At 45.9% G+C, this 23,013-nt stretch overlaps 1 protein-coding gene across 3 annotated transcripts in view; it reads right to left on the bottom strand.

Moving 5' to 3' along the window:
* Positions 1-23,013, bottom strand: part of LOC110504663 (serine/threonine-protein phosphatase 2B catalytic subunit alpha isoform) — a 69,235-nt gene that overhangs the window by 37,341 nt on the left and 8,881 nt on the right. For all 3 annotated transcript variants that reach the window (XM_036969830.1, XM_036969832.1, XM_036969831.1), the window contains exon 2: positions 4,220-4,420. In XM_036969830.1, coding sequence (XP_036825725.1) covers positions 4,220-4,420 — 201 coding nt within the window. The remainder of the gene's footprint in view (positions 1-4,219; positions 4,421-23,013) is intronic.

The raw sequence follows: 23,013 nt of genomic DNA, 5'->3' as shown, positions 1-23,013 counted from the left end.
TTTACAATAGATGCCAACCTGAGTATATTACTTTAGTTTCATCTAGTTTTACAATAGATTACAACCTGAGTATAATACTTTAGTTTCATCTAGTTTTACAATAGATGCCAACCTGAGTATATTACTTTAGTTTCATCTAGTTTTACAATAGATTACAACCTGAGTATAATACTTTAGTTTCATCTAGTTTTACAATAGATGCCAACCTGAGTATATTACTTTAGTTTCTTCTAGTTTTACAATAGATGCCAACCTGAGTATATTACTTTAATTTCATCTAGTTTTACAATATATTACAACCTGAGTATATTACTTTAGTTTCATCTAGTTTTACAATAGATGCCAACCTGAGTATAATACTTTAGTTTCATCTAGTTTTACAATAGATGCCAACCTGAGTATATTACTTTAGTTTCATCTAGTTTTACAATAGATTACAACCTGAGTATAATACTTTAGTTTCATCTAGTTTTACAATAGATTACAACCTGAGTATAATACTTTAGTTTCATCTAGTCTTACAATAGATTACAACCTGAATATATTCCAACCAGTCTCTGGAAGTGACAACAAAGCAGAAAGATAAACATCAACCATTTCTCATATTTTTCAAGTAAATTCCATGAAAATGTAAATTGTCAAATAAGAAAAGCCCTACTCTGACAGTGGCACAACCCCCACTACACTCACTCCTTCCTGTCATATGTTCCTACAGAACAAACAGCATAGAGCGTTAGGGAGAAGCGTAATGGCTGCTGTCTGTCTGTGTGTGAAGCCTGCCCCCCAGCCTGCCTACCACCTCTTCTCTCTGGGGACTAGCAGTAACTGTGAAAACCATAGAGTAGCTAGCTACTGTCTCTTCTCTCACTGTGTGTGGGATGTGTGCTATCAAGGAATTATCTTACAGCTACCGTTTCCATGGAGAAAGACACACACCAAAGCTATCCAGTAGATACACAAGTCAAAACTAAAACAGAGATTTTTCGCTGGTATTTTTAATGTAGGCTATAGGCAGCGGCACAAGACCATTCTCTCTTTCTCCCCTTTCATTGTCCCTCTCTCTATTTATCTGCCAAACCATCTTCTGTTCCTCTGTCAGCATCTCTCTACCTCCCGTCCCACTTTCCCATCACTCTCTCAATTCATTTCAGTTCACCATATTATTGGCAAGGAGATTGTTTTGTAGATATTGACAAAGTACTGCTATTATTGAGAAAATCTAAAGGCGATTAATTCCATTAAGTGACATTCGGCATAACAGTTATGATTAAGCCGAAAACAATTACTCATTATGGAAGATGTACATTTGACTTGTAATCTCTCTTTAACCCTCCCTCCCCCTCTCTTTAACTCTACCTCCTCTCTCTTTAACTCTACCTCCTCTCTATTTAACTCTACATCCTCTCTATTTAACTCTACCTCCTCTCTATTTAACTCTACCTCCTCTCTATTTAACCCTACCTCCTCTCTATTTAACCCCACCTCCCCCTCTCTTAAACTCTACCTCCTCTCTATTTAACCCTACCTCCCCCTCGATTTAACCCTACCTCCCCCTCTCTTTAACCCTACCGCCCACTCTATTTAACCCTACCTCTCCCTCTATTTAACTCTAACTCCTCTCTATTTAACCCTACCTCCCCCTCTCTTTAACTCTACCTCCCCCTCTATTTAACCCTACCTCCCCCTCTCTTTAACTCTACATCCTCTCTATTTAACCCTACCTCCTCTCTATTTAACCCTACCTCCCCCTCTCTTTAACTCTACCTCCCCCTCTATTTAACCCTACCTCCCCCTCTCTTTAACTCTACATCCTCTCTATTTAACCCTACCTCCTCTCCATTTAACCCTACCTCCCCCTCTATTTAACCCTACCTCTCCCTCTATTTAATTCTACCTCCTCTCTATTTAACCCTACCTCTCCCTCTATTTAACTCTACCTCCTCTCTATTTAACCCTACCTCTCCCTCAATTTAACTCTACCTCCCTCTATTTAAACCTACCTCTCCCTCTATTTAACTCTACCTCCTCTCTATTTACCCCTACCTCCACTCTATGTAACTATACCTCCTCTCTATTTAACCCTACCTCCCCCTCTATTTAACTCAACCTCCTCTATATTTAACTCTACCTCCTCTCTATTTAACCCTACCTCACCCTCTCTTTAACTCTACCTCCTCTCTATTTAACCCTACCTCCCCCTCGCTTTAACCCTACCTCCTCTCTATTTAACTCTACCTCCTCTCTATTTAACCCTACCTCACCCTCTCTTTAACCCTACCTCACCCTCTCTTTAACTCAACCTCCTCCCTATTTAACCCTACCTCACCCTCTCTTTAACTCAACCTCCTCTCTACTTAACCCTACCTCCCCCTTTATTTAACCCTACCTCCCCCTCTATTTAACCCTACATCCCCCACTATTTAACCCTACCACTCCCTCTATTTAACTCTACCTCCTCTCCATTTAACACTACCTCTCCCTCTATTTAACTCTACCTCCTCTCTATTTAACCCAACCTCCTCTCCATTTAACTCTACCTCCTCTCTATTTAACCCTACCTCCCCCTATATTTAACTCTACCTCCCTCTCTATTTAACTCTACCTTGTCTCTATTTAACCCTACCTCTCCTTCTATTTAACCCTACGTCTCCCTCTATTTAAATCTACCTCCTCTCTATTTAACCCTACCTCCTCTCTATTTAACCCTACCTCCCCTCTCTTTAACCCTACCTCCCCCTCTCTTTAACTCTACATCTCCCTCTCTTTAACTCTACCTCCTCTCTATTTAACCCTACCTCCCCCTCTATTTAACCCTACCTCACCCTCTAACTCTACATCCTCTCTAACCCTACCTCCCCTTCTATTTAACCCTACCTCCCCCTCTATTTAACCCTACCTCCCCCTCTATTTAACCCTACCTCCCCCACTATTTAACCCTACCTCCCCCCCTATTTAACTCTACCTCTCCCTCTATTTAACCCTACCTCTCCCTCTATTTAACTCTACCTCCTCTCTATTTAACCCTACCTCTCCCTCTTTTTAACTCTACCTCCTCTCTATTTAACCCTACCTCACCCTCTCTATTTAACTCTACCTCCTCTCTATTTAACCCTACCTCCCCCTCTATTTAACTCTACCTCCCCCTCTATTGAACTCTACCTCGTCTCTATTTAACCCTACCTCTCCCTCTATTTAACCTTACCTCTCCCTCTATTTAACTCTACCTCCTCTCTATTTAACCCTACCTCCTCTCTATTTAACTCTACCTCCTCTCTATTTAACCCTACCTCCCCCTATATTTAACTCTACCTCCCCCTCTATTTAACTCTACCTCCTCTCTATTTAACTCAACCTCTCTATTTAACCCTACCTCACCCTCTCTTTAACCCTACCTCCCCCTCTATTTAACCCTACCACTCTCTCTATTTAACTCTACCACTCTCTATTTAACCCTACCTCCCCCCTATTTAACCCTACCTCTCCCTCTATTTAACCCTACCTGTCCCTCTATTTAACTCTACCTCCTCTCTATTTAACCCTACCTCACCCTCTCTTTAACTCTACCTCCTCTCTATTTAACCCTACCTCACCCTCTCTTTAACCCTACCCCACCCTCTCTTTAACTCAACCTCCTCTCTATTTAACCCTACCTCACCCTCTCTTTAACTCAACCTCCTCTCTATTTAACCCTACCTCCCACTCTATTTAACCCTACCCCCCCCTCTATTTAACCCTACCTCCCCCACTATTTAACCCTACCTCTCCCTCTATTTAACTCTACCTCCTCTCCATTTAACCCTACCTCTCCCTCTATTTAACTCTACCTCCTCTCTATTTAACTCTACCTCCTCTCTATTTAACCCTACCTCCCCCTCTATTTAACTCTACCTCCCCCTCTATTTAACTCTACCTCCTCTCTATTTAACCCTACCTCCCCCTCTATTTAACTCTACCTCCCCCTCTATTTAACCCAACATCGTACATCTCCCTCTCTTTAACACCACATCTCTTTAACCCTACCTCCCCTCTCTTCCTTTCTCTTCTTACCCACCTCCCTCCCTCACTCTTCTCATTGTCCATCACTCCCCCTTTTTCTCTCCCTCCCTTCACCTCTCCACCTCCTTTCACCTCTTCTCCCATACCTCACCTCTCCTCACCTGTGACTGGGGCCTCTATATCCAGCATGGTCCTCTCTTTCCTTCCCCCTCTCCCTCCTCACCTGTGACTGGGGCTTCTATATCCAGCATGGTCCTCTCCTGGCACAGGATGGCGGCTCCCTCATTGATGATGCGTAGGGCCACCACCTCCTCCAGACGGCCCTCCTTGGTGAGGTGGGCTTTTAGCAGGTCTACTCTAGGCTTCCCCTCACAGTCAAACACTTCCTTCATGGAGAGCCTGTGGCTCAGGGGGAAGGGGACCGCTAGAGAGAGGAGGAAGGGTAGATAGAGGAAAAAGGGAAAGGGAGAAAGATGGGGGGACAGGATGACAAAAAGTAGAAGGGAGAGAAATGTTTTTACACATTTTGTTACGTTACAGCCTTATTCAAAAAGGTAGTCAATTAATAAAAATGTGGAAAAATGTTCCTCCTCAATCTACACACAATACCTCATAATGACGAAGTGAAACAGAAAATACAGAAATACACAAGTATTCAGACACTTTGATATGAGACTCTAAATTGAGCTCAGGTGCATCCTATTTCCATTGATCATCCTTGAGATGTTTCTACAACTTCATTGGAGTCCACCTGTGGTAAATTCATTTGATTGGACATGATTTGGAAAGGCACTCTTCCTAGAGCTAGCCGCCCAGCCAAACTGATCAATCAGGGAATAAGGGCCTGGGTCAGGGAGGTGACCAAGAACCCGATGGTGACTCTAACGAAGCCCCAGAGTTCCTCTGTGGAGATGGGGAGAACCTTCCAGAAGGACAACCATCTCTGCAGCACTCCACCAATCAGGCCTTTATGGTAGAGTGGCCAGACGGAAGCCACTTCTCAGTAAAAGGCACATGACAGCCTGCTTGGAGTTTGCCAAAAGGCACCTAAATACTCTCAGACCATGATAAATAAGATGAAACAAAGATTGAACTCTTTGGCCTGAATGCCAAGTGTCAAGTGTTGAGGAAACCAGCCACCGCTCATCACCTGGCCAATACTATCCCTACCGGTGAAGCATGGTGGTGGCAGCATCGTGCTGTGGAGATGTTTTTCGGCAGGAGGGACTGGGAGACCAGTCAGGATCGAGGGAAAGATGAACAGAGCAAAGTACAGAGAGATCCTTGATGAAAACCTGGTCCAGAGCACAAAGGACCTCAGACTAGGGCGAAGGCTCACCTTCAAACAGGACGACAACCCTAAGCACACAGCCAAGACAATGCAGGAGTGGCTTCAGGACAAGTCTCTGAATGTCCTTGAGTGGCCCAGCCAGAGCCCGATGCTCCTCATCCAACCTGACAGAGCTTGAAAGGATCTGCAGAGAAGAATACAGGTGTGCCAAGCTTGAAGCGTTATACCCAAGAATACTCGGAGCTGTAATCATTGCCAAAGGTGCTTCAACAAAGTACTGAGTAAAGGGCCTGAATACTTATGTAAATGTGATATTTTAATTTTTTAATTTTTAATACATTCGCAAAACTTTCTAAAAACCTGTTTTTGCATTGTCATTATGGGTTATTTTATGTAGATTGCTAAATTTTAGAATAAGGCTGTAACGTAACAAAAAGTGAAGGGGTATGAATACTTTCTGAATGCACTGTACCTACCCACAGTGCCTTCAGGAAGTATTCACACCCCTTGACTTTTTCCACATTTTGTTGTGTAACAGCCTAAATTTAAAATGTATTAAACTTAGATGTTGTGTCACTTACACACAATACCCCATAATGTCAAAGTGGAATTATATTGTTACAAGTTAATTAGAAATCAAAACCTGAAATGTCTTGAGTCAATAAGTATTCAACTTCTTTGCTACGGAAAGCCTAAATAAGTCCAGGAGTAAACATTTGCTTAACAAGTCACATAATAAGTTGCATGAAATCGCTCTGTGTGCAATAATAGTGTTTAACATGGTTTTTGAATGACTACTACTCTCTGTACCCCACATCTACAATTATCTGCAAGATCCCTATGTCAAGCAGTGAATTTCAAAGACAGATTCAACCACAAAGACCAGGGATGTCTACAATGCCTCACAAAGAAGGGCACCTATTGGTAGATGGGTAAAAATAAAAAGTATACATTGAATATCCATTTGAGCATGGTGAAGTTATTAATTACATTTCACTGCAAAGATACAGGCGTCCTTCCTAACTTAGTTGCTGGAAAGGAAGGAAACCACTCAGGGATTTCACCATGAGGCCAATGGTGACTTTAAAATATTTACAGTTTAATGGGTGTGATAGGAGACAACTGTGGATGGATCAACAACATTGTAGCTACTCAACAATACAAACCTAAATGACATGAAGAAAAAAGGAAGCCTGTACAGAATACCATTTCTCCAAAACATGCATCCTGTTTGCATAGCCGCAGGAAGATGTTCGGGGATTTATTTATTTTGGGGGCTACAGACGGCTATATCGGTCCACTAATACTAGTAAAGGCCCAGTGCACTACTTTGTGCACTGCATACCTACGTACCTACCTACCTATCTACAGTGCCTTGCGAAAGTATTTGGCCCCCTTGAACTTTGCGACCTTTTGCCACATTTCAGGCTTCAAACATAAAGATATAAAACTGTATTTTTTTGTGAAGAATCAACAACAAGTGGGACACAATCATGAAGTGGAACGACATTTATTGGATATTTCAAACTTTTTTAACAAATCAAAAACTGAAAAATTGGGCGTGCAAAATTATTCAGCCCCTTTACTTTCAGTGCAGCAAACTCTCTCCAGAAGTTCAGTGAGGATCTCTGAATGATCCAATGTTGACCTAAATGACTAATGATGATAAATACAATCCACCTGTGTGTAATCAAGTCTCCGTATAAATGCACCTGCACTGTGATAGTCTCAGAGGTCCGTTAAAAGCGCAGAGAGCATCATGAAGAACAAGGAACACACCAGGCAGGTCCAAGATACTGTTTGAAGAAGTTTAAAGCCGGATTTGGATACAAAAATATTTCCCAAGCTTTAAACATCCCAAGGAGCACTGTGCAAGCGATAATATTGAAATGGAAGGAGTATCAGACCACTGCAAATCTACCAAGACCTGGCCGTCCCTCTAAACTTTCAGCTCATACAAGGAGAAGACTGATCAGAGATGTAGCCAAGAGGCCCATGATCACTCTGGATGAACTGCAGAGATCTACAGCTGAGGTGGGAGACTCTGTCCATAGGACAACAATCAGTCGTATATTGCACAAATCTGGCCTTTATGGAAGAGTGGCAAGAAGAAAGCCATTTCTTAAAGATATCCATAAAAAGTGTAGTTTAAAGTTTGCCACAAGCCACCTGGGAGACACACCAAACATGTGGAAGAAGGTGCTCTGGTCAGATGAAACCAAAATTTAACTTTTTGGCAACAATGCAAAACGTTATGTTTGGCGTAAAAGCAACACAGCTGAACACACCATCCCCACTGTCAAACATGGTGGTGGCAGCATCATGGTTTGGGCCTGCTTTTCTTCAGCAGGGACAGGGAAGATGGTTAAAATTGATGGGAAGATGGATGGAGCCAAATACAGGACCATTCTGGAAGAAAACCTGATGGAGTCTGCAAAAGACCTGAGACTGGGACGGAGATTTGTCTTCCAACAAGACAATAATCCAAAACATAAAGCAAAATCTACAATGGAATGGTTCAAAAATAAACATATCCAGGTGTTAGAATGGCCAAGTCAAAGTCCAGACCTGAATCCAATCGAGAATCTGTGGAAAGAACTGAAAACTGCTGTTCACAAATGCTCTCCATCCAACCTCCCTGAGCTCGAGCTGTTTTGCAAGGAGGAATGGGAAAAAATGTCAGTCTCTCGATGTGCAAAACTGATAGAGACATACCCCAAGCGACTTACAGCTGTAATCGCAGCAAAAGGTGGCGCTACAAAGTATTAACTTAAGGGGGCTGAATAATTTTGCACGCCCAATTTTTCAGTTTTTGATTTGTTAAAAAAGTTTGAAATATCCAATAAATGTTGTTCCACTTCATGATTGTGTCCCACTTGTTGTTGATTCTTCACAAAAAAATACAGTTTTATATCTTTATGTTTGAAGCCTGAAATGTGGCAAAAGGTCGCAAAGTTCAAGGGGGCCGAATACTTTCGCAAGGCACTGTACCTACCAGGGTTACTGCTAGCCGGCAACAGCCAAATTTGACTGCAAAAAAAATGAAAAGCCGATAAATAAAACTGTTGCCGGTCAAAATGACCAGGAGAACAAAAATGCCATTGCAAAATAATGCTTTCTATTAATTGATGGAAATATGGTCTTTAGGTTAATTTGCATAATTTTGTGGAATTAAATTGGCGCGTGTGTATTTTTGTTCGTCATCATGTATCTTATTTATCCAACACAAATATCACATACGGAGATTTGTCACGATCGTTATAATGAGTGGACCAAGATGCAGTGTGATATGGTTCAATCCTCTTTATTTTGAAGTGAAACTCAAAGAAAACAATAAATGCAAAACAAAACGTGAAGCTGCTATAGTGCTCACAGGCAACTATATATAGTCAAGATCCCAAAAAGCACAATGGGGAAATGGCTGCCTAAATATGATCCCCAACCAGAGACAACGATAAACACCTAGATAACCCACCCTAGCCACGTGACAAGATTATTGACAAAAATTGCTCCAACAGAGAGAGCTGCTGTGCCTCTTAGGAAACTCTTAGGAAACTTTGCAGTATTCGTTTTTTTACGTGTTATTTCTTACATTATTAGCCCAGATTTGTTTTGCCGGGAAGAACTATTGGATATCAGTGGCGGTAACTCACCAGCACTACCAGCATTACGACCAGGAATACGACTTTCCCGAATCGGATCCGTTGTTCGCACCCCCCAGGGCAATTGGACTGACTCCAGAGGCCGATCCAAAACCCCGCCGGTGGAAGAGAGGTACTCAGAGTGGTCTTCTAGTTCGATTTAGGAGGTGCGCACATCTCCCACCGCGTCAGCATATATTACTTGCTTATGTTCAGTCTCTGGATAATAAAGTTGACAAGCTCAGGGCGAGGAATTCTTTCCAGAGAGACATCAGGGATTGTAACATACTCTGTTTCACGGAAACATGGCTCTCTCATGATATACTGTCTGAGTCTGTCCAGCCAGTTGGGTTCTCAGTTCATCGCACAGACAGTAACAAATATCTCTCCGGGAAGAAGAAGGGCGGGGGTGTATGTTTAATGATTAACGACTCATGGTGTGACTGTGAGAACATACAGGAACTCAAGTCCTTTTGTTCACCCGACCTAGAATAACTCACAATCAAATGCCGACCGTATTATCTCCCAAGAGAATTCTCTTCGGTTATAGTCACAGCCGTGTATACCCCCCCTCAAGCCGATACCACGATGGCCCTCAAAGAACTTCACTGGACTTTATGCAAACTGGAAACCACATAACCTGAGGCCGTATTTATTGTAGCTGAGGACTTTAACAAAGCAATTTTGAGGAAAAGGCTGCCGAAGTTCTATCAAAACATTGACTGTAGTACGCGCGCTGCTAAAACACGACCATTATTACTCCAACTCCGGGATGCCTACAAGGCCCTCCCCTGCCCTCCTATCAGCAAATCTGATCATGACACCATTTTGCTCCTCCCTTCCTATAGGCAGAAACTCAAACAGGAAGTACCCGTGCTAAGGACTATTCAACACTGGTCTGACCAATCGGAATCTACGCTTTTGATCACGCGGACTAGGATATGTTCCGGGGGGGGGGGGGGGGGGGGTTTCCGAGAATAATATAGACGAATTCCAAGATACGGTGACTGAGTTTATCAGGTGATGGAGATGTTGTATCCATTGTGACTATTAAAACCTACCCTAACCAGAAACCGTAGATAGATGGCAGCATTTGCTCAAAACTGAAAGCGCAAACCATCGCATTAAACCATGGCAAGGTGATTGGAAATATGGTTGAATACAAACAGTGTAGTCATTCCCTCCATAAGGCAATCAAACAGGCAAACCATCAGAATAGAGACAAAGTGGAGTTGCAATTCAACGGCTCAGACATGAGCAGGGTCTACAGACAATCACGGACTACAAAGGGAAAACCAGCCACGTCGCAGACACCGACGTCTTGCTTCCGGACAAGCTTAACACCTTAACACCTTTGAGGATAACACAATGCCACCGACGATTTAAGTGTGTTAACCCTCGCAAGGCTGCCAGCCCAGACGGCATCCATAGCCGCGTCTTCAGAGCATGTGCAGACCAGCTGGCTAGAGTGTTTACGGACATATTCAATCTCTCCCTATCCCAGTCTAAAGTCGTGGCCAAAAGTTTTGAGAATGACACAAATACTAATTTCCACAAAGTTTGTTGCTTCAGTGTCTTTAGATATTTTTTGTCAGATGTTACTATGGAATACTGAAGTATAATTACAAGCATTTCTGTAAAGGAGTGTGTAACTGACTGCAGGGAAGTCAGGCACAGGAGAGCAGAAATGGGGAGCAAACGGAGCCCTTTATTGAGGCGAACAAAACACGGGACTCAGAAAACTAAACCCACACGGGTTACAATAACCCGGCGCAAACCAGCCTGGAGTACACATACATTTACATATAACAATTCCACACACAGACATGGGGGGAAACAGAAGGTTATATACAAGACGAGTAATGAGGGAATGCAAACCAGGTGTGCGGGAAAACAAGATAAAACAAATGGAAAATGAAAGGTGGATCGGCCATGGCTAGAAGACCAGTGACGTCGAAACTCCCAACGCCGCCCGATCAAGGAGAGGGACCGACCTCGGCGGAAGTCGTGACAATTTCTTAAGTGTCAAAAGCTTTTATTGACAATTACATGAAGTTGATGCAAAGAGTCAGTATTTGCAGTGTTGACCCTTCTTTTTCAAGACCTCTGCAATCCACCCTGGCATGCTGTCAGTTAACTTCTGGGCCACATCCTGACTGATGGCAGCCCATACTTGCATAATCAATGCTTGGAGTTTGTCAGAATTTGTGGGTTTTTGTTTGTCCACCCGCCTCTTGAGGATTGAGAACCACAAAATCTCAATGGGATTAAGGTCTGGGGAGTTTCCTGGCCATGGACCCAAAATATTGATGTTTTGTTCCCCGAGCCACTTAGTTAACACTTTTGCCTTATGGCAAGGTGCTCCATCATGCTGGAAAAGGCATTGTTCGTCAACAAACTGTTACGGTGACTGAATGAGGACCCAAAAGCGAACTAACTTAAACAGAGCTTCTTTAATAACCAAACATAGGTAGGCTCAGATAGACCGGCAGATTCCGACAGGACAGGACAAGGTTACAGCAAACATGACGATAGTCTGGCTCAGGCATGAAACACAACAGACAAGAATCCGACAAGGACAGGAACAAAAACAGAGAGAGATATAGGGGACTAATCAGAGGGAAAAGGGGAACAGGTGGGAGAAGGGGTGACGAGGTAGTCAAGAGGAGACAAGGAACAGCTGGGGGAAAGCGGGGGAGAAAATGTAACCTAATACGACCAGCAGAGGGAGACAGGGTGAAAGGAAAGGACAGAAAGACACAACATGACAATACATGACAGTACCCCCCCACTCACCGAGCGCCTCCTGGCGCACTCGAGGAGGAAACCTGGCGGCAACGGAGGAAATCCTCGATCAGCGCACGGTCCAGCACGTCCCGAGAGGGAACCCAACTCCTCTCCTCAGGACCGTACCCCTCCCAATCAACGAGGTACTGGTGACCACGGCCCCGAGGACGCATGTCCAAGATCCTGCGGACCCTGTAGATGGGTGCGCCCTCGACAAGGATGGGGGGGGGGGGGGGGAAGACGAGCGGGGGCGCGAAGAACGGGCTTAATACAGGAGACATGGAAGACCGGGTGGACGCGACGAAGGTATCGCGGAAGAAGAAGTCGAACTGCGACAGGATTAATGACCCGAGAAATACGGAACGGACCAATGAACCGCGGGGTCAACTTGCGAGAAGCCGTCTTAAGGGGAAGGTTCTGAGTGGAGAGCCAAACTCTCTGACCGCGACAATATCTAGGACTCTTAGTTCTACGCTTATTAGCAGCCCTCACAGTCTGCGTCCTATAACGGCAAAGTGCAGACCTGACCCTCTTCCAGGTGCGCTCGCAACGTTGGACAAAAGCCTGAGCGGAGGGGACGCTGGACTCGGCGAACTGAGATGAGAACAGCGGAGGCTGGTACCCGAGGCTACTCTGAAAAGGAGATAGCCCGGTCGCAGACGAAGGAAGCGAGTTGTGGGCGTATTCTGCCCAGGGGAGCTGTTCTGACCAAGACGCAGGGTTGCGAAAAGAAAGACTGCGTAAGATGCGACCAATAGTCTGATTGGCCCGTTCTGCTTGACCGTTAGACTGGGGGTGAAAGCCGGAAGAGAGACTGACGGAAGCCCCAATCAAACGGCAAAACTCCCTCCAAAATTGAGACGTGAATTGCGGACCTCTGTCCGAAACGACGTCTGACGGAAGGCCATGAATTCTGAAAACATTCTCGATGATGATTTGTGCCGTCTCTTTAGCAGAAGGAAGCTTAGCAAGGGGAATGAAATGAGCCGCCTTAGAGAACCTATCGACAACCGTAAGAATAACAGTCTTCCCCGCTGACGAAGGCAGTCCGGTGACAAAATCTAAGGCGATGTGAGACCACGGTCGAGAGGGAATGGGAAGCGGCCTGAGACGGCCGGCAGGAGGGGAGTTACCGGACTTAGTCTGCGCGCAGACCGAACAAGCAGCCACGAAACGACGCGTGTCATGCTCCCGGGTGGGCCACCAAAAACGCTGGCGAATGGAAGCAAGCGTACCCCGAACGCCAGGGTGGCCGGCTAACTTGGCAGAGTGAGCCCACTGAAGAACGGCCAGACGAGTAGGAACGGGAACGAAAAGAAGGTTCCTAGGACAAGCGCGCGGCGACGGAGTGTGAGTGAGCGCTTGCTTTACCTGCCTCTCAATTCCCCAGACAGTCAACCCGACAACACGCCCCTCAGGGAGAATCCCCTCGGGGTCAGTGGAGGCTACTGAAGAACTGAAGAGACGAGATAAAGCATCAGGCTTGGTGTTCTTAGAGCCCGGACGATAAGAAATCACGAACTCGAAACGAGCGAAAAACAGCGCCCAACGCGCCTGACGCGCATTAAGTCGTTTGGCAGAACGGATGTACTCAAGGTTCCTATGGTCAGTCCAAACGACAAAAGGAACGGTCGCCCCCTCCAACCACTGTCGCCATTCGCCTAGGGCTAACCGGATGGCGAGCAGTTCGCGGTTTCCCACATCATAGTTACGTTCCGACGGCGACAGGCGATGAGAAAAATACGCGCATGGGTGGACCTTGTCGTCAGAGAGGGAGCGCTGAGAAAGAATGGCTCCCACGCCCACCTCTGACGCGTCAACCTCGACAACGAACTGTCTAGAGACGTCAGGTGTAACAAGGATAGGAGCGGATGTAAAACGATTCTTGAGGAGATCAAAAGCTCCCTGGGCGGAAACGGACCACTTAAAGCACGTCTTGACAGAAGTAAGGGCTGTGAGAGGAGCTGCCACCTGACCGAAATTACGGATGAAACGACGATAGAAGTTCGCGAAGCCGAGAAAGCGCTGCAGCTCGACGCGTGACTTAGGGGCGGGCCAATCAATGACAGCTTGGACCTTAGCGGGATCCATCTTAATGCCTTCAGCGGAAATAACAGAACCGAGAAATGTGACGGAGGAGGCATGAAAAGTGCACTTCTCAGCCTTCACAAAAAGACAATTCTCTAAAAGGCGCTGGAGGACACGTCGAACGTGCTGAAGATGAATCTGGAGTGACGGTGAAAAAATCAGGATATCGTCAAGGTAAACGAAAACAAAGATGTTCAGCATGTCTCTCAGGACATCATTGACTAATGCCTGAAAGACAGCTGGAGCGTTAGCGAGGCCGAAAGGAAGAACCCGGTATTCAAAGTGCCCTAACGGAGTGTTAAACGCCGTCTTCCACTCGTCCCCCTCCCTGATGCGCACGAGATGGTAAGCGTTACGAAGGTCCAACTTAGTGAAAAACCTGGCTCCCTGCAGGATCTCGAAGGCTGAAGACATATGAGGAAGCGGATAACGATTCTTAACTGTTATGTCATTCAGCCCTCGATAATCTATGCAGGGGCGCAGAGACCCGTCCTTTTTCTTGACAAATAAAAACCCCGCTCCGGCGGGAGAGGAGGAGGGGACTATGGTACCGGCGTCAAGAGCTACAGACAAATAATCCTCGAGAGCCTTACGTTCGGGAGCCGACAGAGAGTATAGTCTACCCCGGGGGGGAGTGGTTCCCGGAAGGAGATCAATACTACAATCATACGACCGGTGTGGAGGAAGAGAGGTGGCCCTGGACCGACTGAACACCGTGCGCAGATCGTGATATTCCTCCGGCACCCCTGTCAAATCACCAGGCTCCTCCTGTGAAGAAGAGACAGAGGAAACAGGAGGGATAGCAGACATTAAACATTTCACATGACAAGAGACGTTCCAGGAGAGGATAGAATTACTAGACCAATTAATGGAAGGATTATGACAAACTAGCCAGGGATGGCCCAAAACAACAGGTGTAAAAGGTGAACGAAAAATCAAAAAAGAAATGGTTTCGCTATGATTACCAGAAACAGTGAGGGTTAAAGGTAGCGTCTCACGCTGAATCCTGGGGAGAGGACTACCATCCAGGGCGAACAAGGCCGTGGACTCCCTTAACTGTCTGAGAGGAATGTCATGTTCCCGAGCCCAGGTCTCGTCCATAAAACAGCCCTCCGCCCCAGAGTCTATTAAGGCACTGCAGGAAGCTGACGAACCGGTCCAGCGTAGATGGGCCGACAAGGTAGTGCAGGATCTTGAAGGAGAGACAGGAGTAGTAGCGCTCACCAGTAGCCCTCCGCTTACTGATGAGCTCTGGCTTTTACTGGACATGAAGTGACAAAATGACCAGCAGAACCGCAATAGAGACAGAGGCGGTTGGTGATTCTCCGTTCCCTCTCCTTAGTCGAGATGCGGATACCTCCCAGCTGCATAGGCTCAGCTCCCGAGCCGGCAGAGGAAGATGGTAGTGATGCGGAGAGGGGGGCAACGGAGAACGCGAGCTCCTTTCCACGAGCTCGGTGACGAAGATCAACCCGTCGCTCAATGCGAATAGCGAGTTCAATCAGGGAATCCACGCTGGAAGGGACCTCCCGGGAGAGAATCTCATCCTTTACCTCTGCGCGGAGACCCTCCAGAAAACGAGCGAGCAAAGCCGGCTCGTTCCAGCCACTGGAGGCAGCAAGAGTGCGAAACTCAATAGAGTAGTCTGTTATGGATCGATTACCTTGACATAGGGAAGACAGGGCCCTGGAAGCCTCCTCCCCAAAAACAGATCGATCAAAAACCCGTATCATCTCCTCCTTAAAGTCCTGATACTGGTTAGTACACTCAGCCCTTGCCTCCCAGATTGCCGTGCCCCACTCACGAGCCCGTCCAATAAGGAGAGATATGACGTAGGCGACACGAGCAGTGCTCCTGGAGTAAGTGTTGGGCTGGAGAGAAAACACAATATCACACTGGGTGAGGAACGAGCGGCATTCAGTGGGCTCCCCAGAGTAACACGGCGGGTTATTGATTCTGGGCTCCGGAGATTCGAAAGCCCTGGAAGTGGCCGGTGGATCGAGGCGGAGATGGTGAACCTGTTCTGTGAGGTTGGAGACTTGGGTGGCCAGGGTCTCAACGGCATGTCGAGCAGCAGACAATTCCTGCTCGTGTCTGCCTAGCATCGCTCCCTGGATCTCGACGGCTGAGTGGAGAGGATCCGGAGTCGCTGGGTCCATTCTTGGTCGGATTCTTCTGTTACGGTGAGTGAATGAGGACCCAAAAGCGAACTAACTTAAACAGAGCTTCTTTAATAACCAAACATAGGTAGGCTCAGATAGACCGGCAGATTCCGACAGGACAGGACAAGGTTACAGCAAACATGACGATAGTCTGGCTCAGGCATGAAACACAACAGACAAGAATCCGACAAGGACAGGAACAAAAACAGAGAGAGATATAGGGGACTAATCAGAGGGAAAAGGGGAACAGGTGGGAGAAGGGGTGACGAGGTAGTCAAGAGGAGACAAGGAACAGCTGGGGGAAAGCGGGGGAGAAAAGGTAACCTAATACGACCAGCAGAGGGAGACAGGGTGAAAGGAAAGGACAGAAAGACACAACATGACAATACATGACACAAACTGTTCCTGGATGGTTGGGAGAAGTTGCTCTCGGAGGATGTGTTGGTACCATTCTTTATTCATGGCTGTGTTCTTAGGCAAAATTGTGAGTGAGCCCACTCCCTTGGCTGAGAAGCAACCCCACACATGAATGGTCTCAGAATGCTTTACTGTTGGCATGACACAGGACTGATGGTAGCGCTCACCTTGTCTACTCTGAACAAGCTTTTTTCCAGATGCCCCAAACAATCAGAAAGGGGATTCATCAGAGAAAATGACTTTACCCCAATCCTCAGCAGTCCAATCCCTGTACCTTTTTCAGAATATCAGTCTATCCCTGATGTTTTTCCTGGAGAGAAGTGGTTTATTTGCTGCCCTTCTTGACACCAGGCCATCCTCCAAAAGTCTTCGCTTCCATGCAGATGCACACACACCTGCCTGCTGCCATTCCTGAGCAAGCTCTGTACTGGTGGTGCCCCGATCCCACAGCTGAATCAACTTTAGGAGAAGGTCCTGGCACTTGCTGAACTTTCAGGCGCCCTGAAGCCTTCTTCACAACAATTGAACCGCTCTCCTTGAAGTTCTTGATGATCCGATAAATGGTTGATTTAGGTGCAATCTTACTGGCAGCAATATCCTTGCCTGTGAAGCTCTTTTTGTGCCAAGCAATGATGACGGCATGTGTTTCCTTGCAGGTAATCATGGTTGACAGAGCAAGAACAATGATTCCAAGCACCACCTTCCTTTTGAAGCTTCCAGTCTGTTATTCAACTCAATCGGCATGAACGAGTGATCTCCAGCCTTGTCCTCATCAACACTCACACCTGTGTTAACGAGAGAATCACTGACATGATGTCAACTGGTCCTTTTGTGGCAGGGCTGAAATGCAGTGGAAATGTTTTTGGGGGATTCAGTTCATTTGCATGGCAAAGAGGGACTTTGCAATTCATTGCAATTAATCTGATCACTCTTCATAACATTGTGAAGTATATGCAAATTGGCATCAATATTAATTAATTAATATTTGTGTCATTCTCAAAAACTTTGGCCACGACTCTACTGTCCCAACATGCTTCAAAATGTCCACTATTGTTCCAGTCCACAAGAAAGCAAAGGTAACTGAACTAAATTACTATCAGTCTATCCCTGATGTTTTTCCTGGAGAGAAGTGATTTATTTGCTGCCCTTCTTGACACCAGGCCATCCTCCAAAAGTCTTTGCTTCCATGCAGATGCACTCACACCTGCCTACTCACTTCTGTCATTGTGAAGTTCTTTGAGAGACTAGTCAAGGATCATATCACCTCTACTTTACCTGACACCCTATTTTCCTGGTGCCAGGAAAATAACATCTCGCCCAATGTCAACAAAGCAAAGGAGCAGATTGTGGATTTCAGGAAACAGAAAAGGGAGCATCCCCCAATCCACATCAATGGGACCGCAGTGGAGAAGGTGGAAAGCTTCCTGTTCCTCAGCCTATACATCCCTGACAAACTGAAATGGTCCACCCACACAGACAGTGTGGTGAAGAAGGCGCAACAGTGCCTCTTCAATCTCAGGAGGCTGAAGAAATTTGGCTTGGCACCTAAAACCCTAACAAACCTTTACAGATGCACAATTGAGAGCATCCTGTCGGGCTTTATCACCGCCTGGTACAGCATCTGCATCGCCTGCAACTGCAAGGCTCTCCAGAGGGTGGTGCGATTTGCCCAACGCATCACCGGGGGCAAACTACCTGCCCTTCAGGACACCTACAGCATCCAATGTCAGTGGAAGGCCAAAAAAATCATCAAGGACAACAACCACCCGAGCCACTGCCTGTTCACCCCGCTATCATCCAGAAGGCGAGGTCAGTACAGGTGCATCAAAGCTGGGACTGAGACTGAAAAACAGCGTCTATTCTCAAGGCCATCAGATTGTTAAATATTGTTAAATAATCATCACTAGCACATTATAAACATAGACCTGGAATAACTGGCCACTTTAATAATGTAACACTAGTCACTTTAATAATGTTTACATATTTTGCATTACTCATCTCATATATAAACTACTGGTCAAATTTTTTAGAACACCTACTCATTCAAGGTTTTTCTTTATTTTTTACTATTTTCTACGTTGTAGAACAATAGTGAAGACATCAATACTATGAAATAACACATGAAATCATGTAGTAACCAAAAAAGTGTTAAACAAATCAAAATATATTTGAGATTTGAGATTCTTCAAATAGCCACCCTTTTCCTTGATGACAGCTTTGCACACTCTTGGCATTCTCTCAACCAGCTTCATGAGGTAGTCACTTGGAATGCATTTCAATTAAAAGGATTGCCTTCTTAAAAGTCAATTTGTGGAATTTCTTTCCTTCTTAATGCGTTTGAGACAATCATTTGTGTTGTGACAAGATATGTAGGGTATACAGAAGATAGCCCTATTTGGTAAAATACCAAGTCCCTATTATAGCAAGAACAGCTCAAATAAGCAAAGAGAAACGACAGTCCATCATTACTTTAAGACATGAAGGTCAGTCAATGCGGAACATTTTAAAGACTTTGAAAGTTTCTTCAAGTGCAGTCGCAAAAACCATCAAACGCTATGATGAAACTGTCTCTCATGAGGACCGCCACAGGAATGGAAGACCCAGAGTTACCTCTGCTGCAGAGGATATGTTCATTAGAGTTACCAGCCTCAGAAATTGCAGCCCAAATAAATGCTTCACAGAATTCAAGTAACAGACACATCTCAACATCAACTGTTCAGAGGAGACTGTGTGAAACAGGCCTTCATGGTCGAATTTCTGCAAAGAAACCACTACTAAAGGACACCAATAAGAAGAAGAGACTTGCTTGGGCAAAGAAACACGAGCAATAGACATTAGACCAATGGAAATGTGTCCTTTGATCTGGAGTCCAAATTTGATATTTTTGGTTCCGGGGTGTGGGTGAACGGATGTGTATTTCCCACCATGAAGCATGGAGGAGGAGGTGTTATGGTGTGGGGGTGCTTTGCTGGTGACACTGTCTGTGAATTATTTAGAATTCAAGGCACACTTAACCAGCATGGCTACCACAGCATTCTGCAAAGATACGGTTTGGTTTGAGCTTAGTGGGACTGTCATTTGTGGTGTTTATACTGTATTTTATCCTATTCTACTGTATCTGACATTGCTCGCCTGTCACGTCTTGACCTTAGTTCCTTTTTTATGTCTCTATTTTAGTTTGGTCAGGGCGTGAGTTGGGGTGGGCATTCTATGTTTGTTCTGTGTGTTATAGTTCTATGTGTTTGGCCTGGTATGGTTCCCAATCACAGGCAGCTGTCAATCGTTGTCTCTGATTGAGAACCATACTTAGGTAGCCTGTTCCCACCTAGTGTTTGTGGGTAGTTGTTTTCTGTTTTGTGTGTCTTCACTTTACAGAACTGTTTCGTTTCGTTCACTCTCTCTCTCTTTGTTGTTTTTTGGTTATTGCAGTGTTCAGTTTATTTATTAAAATTAATATGGACACTTACCACGCTGCGTTTTGGTCCGATCCTTCCTATTCCTCATCTGAGGAGGACAACGATCGTTACATCGCCCAAATATTTATATATTCCATTCCTTACTTTAGATTTGTGTGTCTTGTTGTGAAATACCTTTATTTAACCAGGTAGGCTCGTTGAGAACAAGTTCTCATTTGCAACTGCGACCTGGCCAAGATAAAGCAAAGCAGTTCGACACATACAACAACACAGAGTTACACATGGAGTAAAACAAACATACAGTCAATAACACAATAGAAAAAAAGAAAGTCTATATACAGTGTGTGCAAATGGCGTGAGGAGGTAAGGCAATAAATAGGCCATAGTAGTGAAGTAATTACAATTTAGCAGATAACACTGGAGTGATAGATGAGCAGATGATGATGTGCAAGTAGAAATACTGGTGTGCAAAAGAGCAGAAAGTAAAGAAAAACAATATGGGGATGAGGTAGGTAGATTGGGTGGGCTATTTACAGATGGGCTGTTTACAGCTGCAGCGATCGGTTAGCTGCTCCGATAGCTGATGTTTAAAGTTAGTGAGGGAAATATAAGTCTTGTTGTTGAATGCACCGAGCTTTCTGTTTGACGTACTGGCACACAGCCCGGAAACCCATGTATACCCCGCAACACATGCCACTAGAGGTCTCTTCACGGTCCCCAAGTCCAGAACAGACTATGGGAGGTACACAGTACTACATAGAGCTATGACTAAATGGAACTCTATTCAGCATCAAGTAACTCATGCAAACAGTCAAATTTGATTAAAAAAACAGATACAAATACACCTTATGGAACAGCAGGGACTGTAAAGCAACACAAACATAGGCAGAGACACATGCATACACACACACACGATAACATACTCACTATACACATGTACACATAGATTTTGTGTTGTAGATACAGTATGTAGTAGTAGAGTAGGGGCCTGAGGGCACACACTTAGTGTGTTGTGAAATCTGTTGTGAATGTATTGTACATTTTTTTTAAATTGTATAACTGCCTTAATTTTGCTGGACTCCAGGAAGAGAATTGGGGATCATAATAAATACAAATATCAACTTTTTGTTGTTGTCGAGAAGCCAAAGGCAAAATCCTAGTCATATTAGAAACCCATACTAGTTGTTGCATCCTCTCTTTCTTAATGTTTAACATATGGAACCGCTATCAGGTGCACTGTTAAGAATGGTGTTTTCCAGAGAATAAAATGTTAACGTCTATCTATCTATCTATCTATCTATCTATCTATCTGTCTACCTCCACCCATCTCTTCACACAGTAACAGGCTGAGGTAATAAACAACATCACAGCACATACAGGAACACCCTCTCCTCTCCCCTCCTCTCCAATCCTATCCCATCCCCTCTTCTACTCATCTCATCTCTTCTCTCCTCTCCCCTTCTCTCATCTCAACTCCCCTCCTCTCCCCTCCTCTCCTCTACCCACTGCCTCTCCCCTCCTCCCCTCTAATCTTGTCTCCTCCTCTCCCCTCCTCTGCCTTTCCCTCCTCTTTTCTCCTCTCCTCTCCTCTCCTCTAATCTCGTCTCCTCTCTTTTCCTCTCCCCTCCTATCCTATCCCATCCCCTTGTCTCCTCTCCTCTCCCCTCTTCTCCTCTCCCCTCTTCTCCTCTCCCCTCTTTGCCTCTCCCCTCCTCTCCTCTCTTCTCCTCTACGCTCCTCTAATCTCGTCTCCTCCTCTCTTTTCCACTCCCCTCCTATGCCCTCCCCTCCTCTCCTCTCCTATGCCCTCCCCTCCTCTCTGTCCTCTCCCCTCCCCTCCCCTCCTCTCCTACCCCCTCCCCTACTCTTCACTCCTCTCCCCTCCTCTCTTCTCCCCTCCTCTCCTCTCCCATCCTCCTCTAATCTCATCTCTCTTTTCCTATCCACTCCCCTCGTCTCCTCTCTATCTACCTGTCTACCTCCCCTCCTCTCCTCTAATCTCATCTCCTCTTCTCCTCTCCACCCCTCTATTCTGCTCTTGTCTCCTCTCTTCTCCTCTCTTTTCCTGTCCCGTCCTCCCCCTCCTCTCAACTACCCTCTCATCTCCTCTCCTCTAATCTCACCTCCTCTCTTCATCTCTTTTCCATCCTTTTCCTCTCCCCTCTTTTCTGCTTCACGCCTCCTCTCCCCACCTCTCATCTCCTCTCTTCTCAACTCCACTCCTCTCCTCATCTCTTCTCTTCACTTCTCCTCTTCTCTTCTCTCCTCTCCCCTCCACTCCCCTCCTCCCTCCTCTCCACTCCTCTCCTCTAATCTCATCTCCTCTCCACTCATCTCGTCTCCTCTCTTTTCCTCGATTTTCCTATCCCCTCCACTCCCCTCCTCTAATCAGCTCTTCTCATCTCCTTTCCTCTCCTCTCCTCTCCTCATCTCTTCACTTCTCCTCTTCTCTTCTCTCCTCTCCCCTCCATTCCCCTCCTACCTCCTCTCCACTCCTCTCCTCTAATCTCATCTCCTCTCCACTCATCTCGTCTCCTCTCTTTTCCTCGATTTTCCTATCCCCTCCACTCCCCTCCTCTAATCAGCTCTTCTCCTCTCCTTTCCTCTCCTCTCCTCTCTTCTCCTATCCGCTCCCCTCGTCTCCCTTCTTCTCCTCTCCATTCCTCTCGTTTCCCGACGTCTCCTCCCTTCTGATCTCATATCCTCTCTTTCCCCTCCCCTCCTCTCACCTCCCCTCCTCTTCTCTCTTTCATCTCCCCTCATCTACTCTCCTCCCGCCTCTCCTCTCATCTCTCCTCCTCTCCTCTAATCTCATCTCCTCTTCTCCTCTCTTTTCCTGTCCCCTCCTCCCCCTCCTCTCAACTACACTCCCCTCCTCTCCTCTCCTCTAATCTCATCTCCTCTCTTTTCCTCTCGTCTCCTCTCTATTTACCTGTCTACCTCCAACCATCTCTCCACACAGTACCAGTACAGGAACAACACCGCTGCCCTCGTCCCCTTTCTTCTCCTCTCCTGTCCTCTCCGCTCTTCTCCTCTCCTGTCCTCTTCCCTCCTCTCTTCTCCTGTCCTCTTCCCTCCTCTCTTCTCCTCTCCCCTCCTCTCTTCTCCTCTCCTGCCCTCTTCCCTCCTCTCTTCTCTTCTCCTGTCCTCTTCCCTCCTCTCTTCTCCTCTCCTGTCCTCTCCCTTCCTCTCCTGTCCTGTCCTCTCCCCTCCTC

This window comes from Oncorhynchus mykiss, chromosome 31 (assembly GCF_013265735.2).
Source record: "Oncorhynchus mykiss isolate Arlee chromosome 31, USDA_OmykA_1.1, whole genome shotgun sequence".
NCBI lineage: Eukaryota > Metazoa > Chordata > Actinopteri > Salmoniformes > Salmonidae > Oncorhynchus > Oncorhynchus mykiss.
The sequence above is the reverse complement of the archived record's forward strand: the minus strand, read 5'-3'. Positions and strand labels throughout refer to the sequence as shown.